This window comes from Lutra lutra, chromosome 12 (genome assembly GCF_902655055.1).
Source record: "Lutra lutra chromosome 12, mLutLut1.2, whole genome shotgun sequence".
NCBI classification, from domain to species: Eukaryota; Metazoa; Chordata; class Mammalia; order Carnivora; family Mustelidae; genus Lutra; species Lutra lutra.
The window spans coordinates 96,191,338-96,201,053 of NC_062289.1; the positions used below are offsets into that span (position 1 = coordinate 96,191,338).

At 46.2% G+C, this 9,716-nt stretch overlaps 1 protein-coding gene across 2 annotated transcripts in view; it reads left to right on the forward strand.

The window, feature by feature from the left end:
* Nucleotides 1-8,288, forward strand: part of ANKRD13A (ankyrin repeat domain 13A) — a 32,793-nt gene extending 24,505 nt beyond the window's left edge. For both annotated transcript variants that reach the window (XM_047697069.1, XM_047697070.1), the window contains 6 exons: nucleotides 690-820; nucleotides 1,549-1,706; nucleotides 2,500-2,613; nucleotides 3,842-4,002; nucleotides 5,546-5,613; nucleotides 6,228-8,288. In XM_047697069.1, coding sequence (XP_047553025.1) covers nucleotides 690-820; nucleotides 1,549-1,706; nucleotides 2,500-2,613; nucleotides 3,842-4,002; nucleotides 5,546-5,613; nucleotides 6,228-6,423 — 828 coding nt within the window. In that variant the 3' untranslated portion in view covers nucleotides 6,424-8,288. The remainder of the gene's footprint in view (nucleotides 1-689; nucleotides 821-1,548; nucleotides 1,707-2,499; nucleotides 2,614-3,841; nucleotides 4,003-5,545; nucleotides 5,614-6,227) is intronic.
* Nucleotides 8,289-9,716: the final 1,428 nt, after the last annotated feature.

A 9,716-nucleotide genomic window follows, 5' to 3' on the forward strand; every position in this document is an offset into this window, starting at 1 on the left:
CATTTACTGAACCTGACCAGGCCTCTCTGTCTGCAAGGCTGAAGAGCACTCCTAGCTGAAATCGGAGATACTCTTTGGGAAGAGAAATAAATGAGTCTTACAAATACAGATTTTAGAGGAGGGTCATGACTGTGGAATTCAGGTGCTTTCTCTCTCATCAAACTTAGAAAGGATTCAGGACTTTCTGTTTTAACTGAGCACCTTAACAAACATTTTCTTATTTGATCCTTATGAGAACTCTGTGGAGTTGGTATACTGGCTGTCAGAGGGTCAGAAAACTGAGATTCCCTTTCCAGTGTCCTGAGCAAGAGCCTGACAGAGTTGGAATGTAAGCTCCAGGTCTCCTAGGTCTTATGTGCTTTCAGCCATTTCTCTCTTTTTTTCTTATTTCCTGTCAGGAGATAAAAATGCTAAAGAGAGTGGAGAAACGTTTGACATGGAGAGACCTGTTAGGCTTCCTGTGTCATTTCCTCACACCTTTGTGGATTTTCTTGTTCTGTGTCATAACTTAGTTAAAAAAAAAAAAAAAAAAGAAAGTATGTGTGGGGTGCGGTTGGGGGGGAGGGAAAAGACTAGAATGTCCTGATCCGTAGCTGGTTAACACATCCACCTCTGGGGCTGACTGCCGTAGGTCTCCACTTGTGAGCACCAATTGGCATTTCTGATTCCCCTGAGTTCTGGCTTGGCAGGACCTCACTACGGAATGCGCCACCGCCAACAACCCCACGGCCATCACGCCTGAGGAGTACTTTAATGAAGAGTTTGATCTGAAGGACCGGGACATTGGAAGGCCGAAAGAGCTGACGATTAGAACGCAAAAGTAAGAGGGGCTCAGCGGCCACACGGATTCTTGTTTCAGAAGTTGTACTATTGGGGCGCCTGGGTGGCTCAGTGGGTTGGGCTGCTGCCTTCGGCTCGGGTCGTGATCTCAGGGTCCTGGGATCGAGTCCCGCATCGGGCTCTCTGCTCAGCAAGAAGCCTGCTTCCCTCTCTCTCTCTCTCTGCCTGCCTCTCCGTCTACTTGTGATCTCTCTCTGTCAAATAAATAAAATCTTAAAAAAAAAAAAAAAGAAGTTGTACTATTTCGTGGGGTCGTGTTGTCATTTTTGTGTCCCTTTCCTTTAAACATCATTTGAATGTTACTTTATCTGAGAAAACCAAATAGCAGATTTTACACCTTCTTATTAGCCCTTTTCCAAATGGAGTAGAGATGGGATATAAGAATTCCTTGTACTTTTTACTGCCAGCAAGCTTCAGCTGATCCAGTGGAAAGATCCACCAGTGCTCAGTTCCTTCACGCTTGCTGTCAATTCCAGCTGCTGCAGGGGGAGGTCAGCATGCTGGGCATTTCTCCTGATGGCCAGATCTCACGGTCGTGCGAATTCCGCACAGGTCTAGTCCCTTCCCTGCTCCACATTAAGAGAAGTACGGTGGCTGGGAAGGCTGCATTCAGGAGGAGGCTGGTGCTGTCTCGCCAGCTGCATGCAAGTCATTCACTTTCCCTGTCTGGGGGTGTTGGCCTCACTCTTATCTTGGTTTGTCTTGCAGATTCAAAGCGACGCTGTGGATGTGTGAGGACTTTCCGCTCTCTCTTGTGGAGCAGGTCATTCCCATCATTGATCTCATGGCCCGAACCAGTGCTCATTTTGCACGGCTGAGAGATTTCATCAAACTGGAATTCCCACCTGGATTTCCTGTCAAAATAGGTACTGACTACTAAACCACAGGAGCACCTGCAGGTTCTGGCCATTTCTGTGGGTGACGGAATGTGCTTCAGGGCACTGGAATGTTTTTTGTTTTTTTAAGATTTTATTTTTTTTATTTGGATAGAGGGCAAGAGAGAGCACAAGTGGGATGGGGGATGAGGTGTGGTGGGGAGAGGGAGAAGTAGGCTCCCCGCTGAGCAGGGAACCAGATGTGGGACTTGATCCCAGGACCCCAGGATCATGACCTGAACTGAAGACAGATGGTTAACCAACTCAGCCACCCGGCACCCTGGCACTGGAACATTTTAGGCAAAAGTAGCAGACAGTACACATAATGGAGGAGGTCACAATGATCCTTTAGCTTAATATGGCTTAAAGAAGTGTCATTGGGAATGAATGGAAAACATTCATTGTTTTCATGTCACACTTAACTTAGGCATCAAATTAGATTGTTTCTGAGGAAGACCTCTGACGCCAAGATCTTTGATACCTAAGTATGTTTTAGGGCCTGTAGTGGAATGTATAATCCTATACACAATACATAGAACTTGCGAGGAATCTACAGTTCGGATAGTTGCATACTGGTGACACATTCTTCAGTGCGGGCTCAATCGCTTATTCACTGTGATCTAGGAAAGCTGCTTAACCTCTCTGAATCTCAGTTCTCCCATCTGTATATTGGGAAGGGTAGTTATGTTAATGTATTTGATGTGTACAAGCACAGTAGGCACTCAGTAAATGGTGGCTATTATATTCTCGTAAAATTTATTTATAAAAGATTTTATTTTGTTAGAAATTCCCTTGTTTCATGTCTTAAATGCACGGATTACATTTGGAAACGTCAATGGCTGTAGCACTGCTGAAGAAACTGGATCTCAAAACGTGGAAGGGACCCAGGCTGATACAGGTAAAAAAAGAAAAAAAAAAAAAAAAGTTAGGCTTTGTGGTTTTAAAAAAAAGCACACATCCAGTTAATTACTGATTATTCAGTTTGACATTGGAGTATCTTATGAAATAGATCTCTGCACTGAATGAAAATGTTAGATTTCTTTGAGAGTCAGTGTAAAAACTTGTAGAATATGACCCCACTTGTATTAAAAAAAAAAAAGCATAGTTTTAAAAACCAGCTCTATTGAGGTGTACTGTATATACAGTAAGATGCTCCCACTTTAAGTGTGACAGTTCAGTGCTTTTGGACAAATGTGTGTACCCACAGAACCACCACAGTCAAGATGTAGAGCATTTCTGTTACTTCACAAAATTTCCTCAGGCTTCCTTGCCATCCATCCACATTATCTTTTGGAGGCTACTGTAAGTGGATTATTTACTTACTTTCCAGTTACTCGTTGGTAGTATATAGAAACAAAACTGATTTTTTTTTTTTTAGTTGTTTTGTCTATTTTACTGGGGTAAAATGGTGTTCTGTGTCTTGGACTAGTTGAAGGATACACAGGCATTTACTATTTTTTGAGAGAGAGGGACAGAGAGCATGTGTAAGCTGTGAGGCGGGGTGCAGGGGGAGAGAATCTCAAGCAGACTCTATGGTGAATGTGGAGCCTGACTCAGGGCTTGGTGCGGGACTCAATTCCATGACCCCAAGATCATGACCTGAGCCGAAACCAAGAGGTGAATGCCCAACCGACAGCCACCCAGGTGCCCCGTTTTATTAACATTTTTAGTTTAGTTTATAGACATCTTACTTTGTTTTATATGTTTACTGTATTTCATAGTAAAAAAAGGAAAACTACAAAGAGTCCTTGGTGTGACTATGTATTATTCACACACATACACACACCACATTTCTCAAAAAACATGCAAGGGAACACTGGTTACCTCAGGACTTTGGAAATAAGAGAAAGGATGTAGGGAGACAGAGATCTTTATTTTTTTATGACCATGAGTTAATTTTATTACTTAAAGAAAAAGACCGAAAGAAAAAGGCCATATTTTGGTATTTTTCTGTCAAGGTTATTGTTCCTCAAAATCTCTCTCACATAGTAGCAAACCTAGATCTTAATCATTTTAATCCTTTTGTTTTTTAACTGAACAAATTTTTATACATTTAAAATTTTAAGTTTGAAGTGGAAATTTATTTTGCTGATTCAGGCACCGGACTCTTACCCTTTGTGTTTCAGCTTCCCACGTCACAAACTTTGAGGTGGATCAGTCTGTATTTGAAATTCCAGACTCTTACCACATTCAAGACAATGGCAGAAATGTGCATTTACAAGATGAAGATTATGAGCTAATGCAGTTTGCCATCCAGCAGAGTTTACTGGAGTCCAGCAGGAGCCAGGTGCATTTAGCGGAACAAATGGCAGGGCACGGGAGGGCTCAAGCTGTAGCTGACTTGTGAGACTCACTGGACATCACAAGCTGGGCATATTCTCTGGTGTACACAGAGGTCCTATTTTCTGCACCTGGTCTTTCCCAAAAGCTGCTTCTCTGACACCATGTGCACAGCCCAAGTCAGCATCATTCACAGGGTGTCTCCCGACAGACTTCCTTCTCCTCAGGTTCACCCACACAGCCCACAATCACGTAGTTTTCAGAGCATGCTATCTGATATGCTAGTACCAAAACCGTAGGTTCATGCTAGCTTCCCCCATCCTGTTTTTTTCTGGAATATTGTCCACATGTTGGTCGTCTTGTAAGAAGGCATGTGGATTTGAATCCTAGCTTCCTCCCGAGGGAAGACCAGTCATTGTGTTGTGGTTGCTCAGTGTGTGATGAAAATGGTGGTTGAGTCTTTGTTAAGTTTGTTTTTTACTCCTGTGTTTTACTCTGTTGCAAAGGGTATAAACCCAAACTGTCAGGGACTCTAAAGGGTAGAGCTAAGGGTGGGGCAGACCAGAGTAAGAACAGGTGCCCTTGGTCTCCTCAGATGGTTCTTCCTCCAGGTCTCACCTGCCTGGGACAGTGCAGGCCTTGAGCTCCTCCTCCCCCGATGTCAAGTCCTTCCAACCCTGCCCTCTTGTGCTTTTCTGATTCTGCTGTGGTGGGCTGTCTTTCTGTGTCCCCCACCTTTTGGTGTCCTGGGCTCCTGCTCTTTGTTCCTTGGTTCCTTGTTTCCTTCCATCGCTCATTTGGCACATGTTTGCAGAGTGAGGATTCTTTGATGAAGCAGGCCCAGCCCCTGAACTCACAGGCCCCCCAAGGTTTGAGGGTGGTACCCACACTCCATCGTCCAAGCTCCGGTTTTTGGCATTATGGTTTTATTCTTAAGACTCCAAGGTTGGGCAGTGTATGCCTTTCCCCTCCTCCATTCCCCATCAATCCATTCTTGGAACCATTCAGTTTTCTGAAGCTGCTGGGCCAAGGGCCACACCCAGAGCCAGCATATTCCCTTTGGGAGGCCTCCTGGGAGAAGCCCAGCCCCTGGACCTCACTGTCTCTCCAGTGCACTTTCCCCTTCTGCAAGTGAGCTCATTGCTACCCCCCTGCCCAGTATCTGCACAAACCTTGTTGACCATAAGTTTTGCAAGGTGGGGGTGGTGGCCAAAGTCAAAGCTGACAAATGTTGAGTTATGTATTGTCACCTTGCTTTACAAGAATGACCTGCCTTGTTCATTTAAACTTTGCCCAAGGTTGTTTTTGATAGATTCTGGGTCAAGTATGAGAGGCTCTGGCCGTTAAGCAGGGTAGTGTACCACATTCCACCTGACATTTAGGTGTCGTTTTTGAGATCACCCCAGTTTCTGTTCATTTTTCACGTGGTGTTACCAGTAACGGACATGGAAATAAATTACATTTTTGTTCTTGTTGCTTTTGTCACCTTATCAGTATGATGCCTCCTTCTTCTAGGAGGTATTCATGTCCATCATGTTTGTTTTTCGCAGGAACTTTCAGGACCAGCTTCGAATGGAGGGATTGGCCAGACACATGCCTATGACGCCCAGTATGAGAGGTGACTGGCGTGACTCTTAAACTGAGGCCGACATGGGACTTAGTGTTGATCCAGTTGGTGACTAGCCACAGGCCAGTGCCATTGGCAGAAAGGCTCCCAGTAAATGCTTTTTGAGCAGTGTGGTCTTCTGCAAGGAGTATATGCTCACAGGGTCTAGATGCCCTCAGCAGGAAGTAGATAGTTTTAAGAATGAGGAGACTTTGGGGAACAGATACGGGGATGAGTAGATTGCCTTTTTAAAGGAGAGGGTAAAGACTGGAAAGATTTATTTTATGGAGTATTTTTATGTACTCCAGGCGTATATGAAAGCCCACTGAAAGAAAACTTAGGTTTTGCTTTAAAATAGATCCAAATTCAGTTCCTGACCCCATCCCTTAGCATCCCTTAGCTGGGTGATCCTGGGTGGGTTTGCTCACCTCTCTGAGCCCCAGTTGCTCACCTGTACACAGCACCCTGCCTCCAGACGTAGAGGGGACTGAATGGCACCTTGCCCGTGGGACGTGTATGAAGTGCCCAGTATGGTGCGTTCTCGGCAGGCAGTTAAATGTAGGTGCTGCTGCAGCCCTGATGATACTGGTAATTGGTTTCCTTTTTTCGCCTCTTTCCCCCAACAGGGCCATCCAGGAGAGCCTCCTCACCAGCTCAGAAGGCCTGCACCCCGAGGCTTCGAGCGAGACGAGCCGTTTTGATAGCGACCTGCAGCTGGCCATGGAGCTCTCTGCCAAAGAGCTGGAGGAGCGGGAGCTCCGGCTCCGGGAGGAGGAGGAGGAGCTCCAGCAAGTCTTACAGCTATCTCTCACTGAGAAATAGACTTTTCTGCTCACAGGCTGCACAAAGCAGAGGTTCTGGGCCGCACGCGAGTGCTGCATCACTAGTGCGGGCGGAGGGACTGCACCTCGCATGCATGCAGCCAACAGCAGCTGCCCTTCCTTCTGCAGAGGTGCCGGACCAGGGACTCCCAGGCCCATCCATGACACTCCCCCCGGGAGGGGCTGGGGACCAGCAGGCCCCATCTCCGGGCTAAGGGGAGGAGAGCATCGTCACTTTCCATTAGATGTATTGGCTTGCAGGTCACGTTTTTACTACCAGCTTTAGACAAAAACCCCAGTCCCCGCAAGTTTGTAGATTAATTTTTATCAAGGAGTGATAACAAAACAAGTTATTGCAGAGTCAGGGTGCTTTTATATATGAGAGCAGCAGCCTTTTTAGAGCGTGGTTTATGAGAATTTATGAGACACTTCTTTACAGTTCACCAAAGAAATGGATAGTCTGTGCTGATCTATTCTTTTGTTTTTACCTTTATACAGGGTTTCTAGGACACTCTCACTGCTCCTCCTCCATCTCCACCTTATTCCATCCCTCCCACCCCCGCTAGAGTCAAAGAGGAGACATGTACAGGATATGTTTTAGATTAGGTGTAACTATTTGCATCACATTAGGATATACAAATGACCACGGATGTTGCCTTAGCCTTAAAAATTACCAATAGTTTCAAACCACCTCACTCCACACTGAGGGGTCTGATTTGAATTTATAAAGGCACTTCCTTTGAGAGCAGGATCCTCCAGGCTAAATCCAAGGCAGCTAATCCTGGCCCCGAAGGAACAGCTAGGAGAGCCTGAGGCTTGTTCTCGGAGGCCGCAGGCTGGCCAAAACATCAGACAGCACAGAACCAAACTAGGTGTGTTCCGCATCTTCCCTAGTGACAGATTGCCACGGAGAGGCCAAGGGAGACCCCACTACAGGCCTAGGCTCACTAAAGAAGGGGTGGCCTTGTAGTTAGAAAGGGAGCTCCAAGCGGAACTTAATATTAAGCTCTGTATTCAAAAGGGAAAATGAGGATTCTGCATTGCTTTTTAGAGTTCAAATCAACATCTTTCTGGATAAATATATTTTTTAACAGAATCTTTTTATTATTTTTAAAAGATATAAAGACAACTACTCCCATCAGTAGCAATACAAGGTTATACATTTTAACCAGATTTTCTCAGGCCTTTTTTGGATACCTTTAGTAGTTTAACGATTTTATCTGACCCTTCTGTAAATAAGCACTGCACACCACACAGAAGAACCCCGGGGAGGAGAACCGAGGGCGCCCTCACTCTGGCCCATCTGGTCGTCCCCACAGGCTGACTGACATGACCTGGTAACAGTGGCCTCCTCAGCTCCCTGTCTCTTTCCTGTCTGCTGTGCTGCTTTCAGGATGGGAAGAGACAGAAACTACGTTGCAGTTAGCATCCGTAACCCCCAGTTAGTGCTGCCAGTAAAATGTTCTTAGTCACAGAGGATTGTGCTCTGGATTCCACATAACCACCTGCCTTTTTAGTCACGGTCCCACCAGAATTCCTTCTGTTGGGCGCACACACGGCCAGTATACCGCGGGGTCATGTTTGTTTCCAACACACAGCTTGGCATTCTGTTTACTCCGTGTTCACCCTGAGTGAAGACACTTCTCGGGAATCCATCAGGCCGCAACGATTACTCCCTGAGGTGAACCAGCCATGATTTCTGGGTTTGCATTCCACTGTCCTGGTTCCGGAGGAAGGGGACTCCCCGGGAAGTCGGTTAAAAAGGGACTGAGCGTTCTGTCCATCAGTTGCAGCATTTCTCATCTATGTGTTCACTCTCTTAAAATGCAAATAAAGACTGCTTCCCGAGAGGGTGCTCGGACAGTATCCTAGCCAGCCTTTGAGTCTTTGTTCCTTTTCACAGGGTTTCTCTAGTAGCTGAATGTCCCCACACTCCCTGTTACGTATGTGACTCCAACAGGAGAATGCGTCGTGCCACCTGGCGTCCATTACCAAGGTGACCTGCTCCTCTCAGCCTCCCCACCAGGGTCATATAGTCCACATGCCCCATGCTGCTCATTTCACATAGAAACTGAAAAGCCCACCAGCACAGGGGCTGCTGGGAGAGACTGCAGTGGTCCTGCTGGAGGTGGCCTGGCTCCTCTGGAGTCCGGGAAGCCGTGCCAACTTCAGATCGCTCATGGGACTGAAGATGCTCTCCCCTCTGAGGCTGAAGTGCTCTGTGAGGCTGATCTTAGAAGTTCAGGTGATAATTAGGGCTTCCAGATTTATCCTACACCCAATTACTTTGGTATTAAACAAGAAACGGGGATGGGGGTGTGTGCCTGGGGCTCAGTCGGTTAAACCTTCAGTCCAGGTCATGATCTCTGGGGCTTGGGATCGAGTCCCTACATCTGACTCCCTGCTTAGTGGGGAGTCTGCTTCTCCCTCTGCCCTTCCTTCCTCCCTGCCCTGCTTGTACTCTCTCAAATAAAAAAAAAAAATCTTGAAAAGACACATAAAAACACAAACGGAGGCAGTGACCAGTAGAAAAACATCTGGGCTCCAGAAATGTGGCCTTGGTATTTCCAGGGAGATGTGAAGGAGCTGCTTTGCATTGGGGGAAAGTAAACAATACTGAGCCAGTGGGGCACTGTGAAGAAAACTCATTCGCCTTAGGCCAAGAGGCAATAGCTTAGGCAATAACTGGGGATTACCTAATTAAAAAAAACAAAACAGTTTCTTCACCTTTAGGTTCATTAAAGCTGAGGTGGTGCAGTACCAGCAGGAAACAGAGCCAAAGCACTTGAGATACTCTGTTCCATGAGCAAGCTGAACACACCATACGTAACATGGTGTTGGGCCTCTCAAGGAAGGGAGGTCTGCTCTTAATAATGACCGGGAAGAGATGGCCAGACTTACTGTAACCAGGGTTTCCTGCTAAATGCCGAAGACCTCAAGGAAGGCAAGTTGCACGACAGCTGCTTCCCAGGACTATCTGCAGTGCAGCTAAGTGTTGGGGTTCAAAGTCCAAACTATGCCCACATCTGGAAAAGTGTAGAATTCAGATTGGGGTCCAGCTGAAAAAAATGTAATATTAGTAAGACTTCCAGAGCCCCCAAATCCCAAGCAGCACTCACAGATTTATTCATCTCAAATTTAAACAAAGTTAAGATTAATACTAAGATAAGCCATTTTTATGGTTGGTATAAATGAATACGTTCATTTGGGTACACAGTGCGTATTCTGGGCACAGTTCAGTTTAGGGGGCTTTGGCTGCCTCCCCCCAACCTCGTATTCCCAGAGACACAGGTA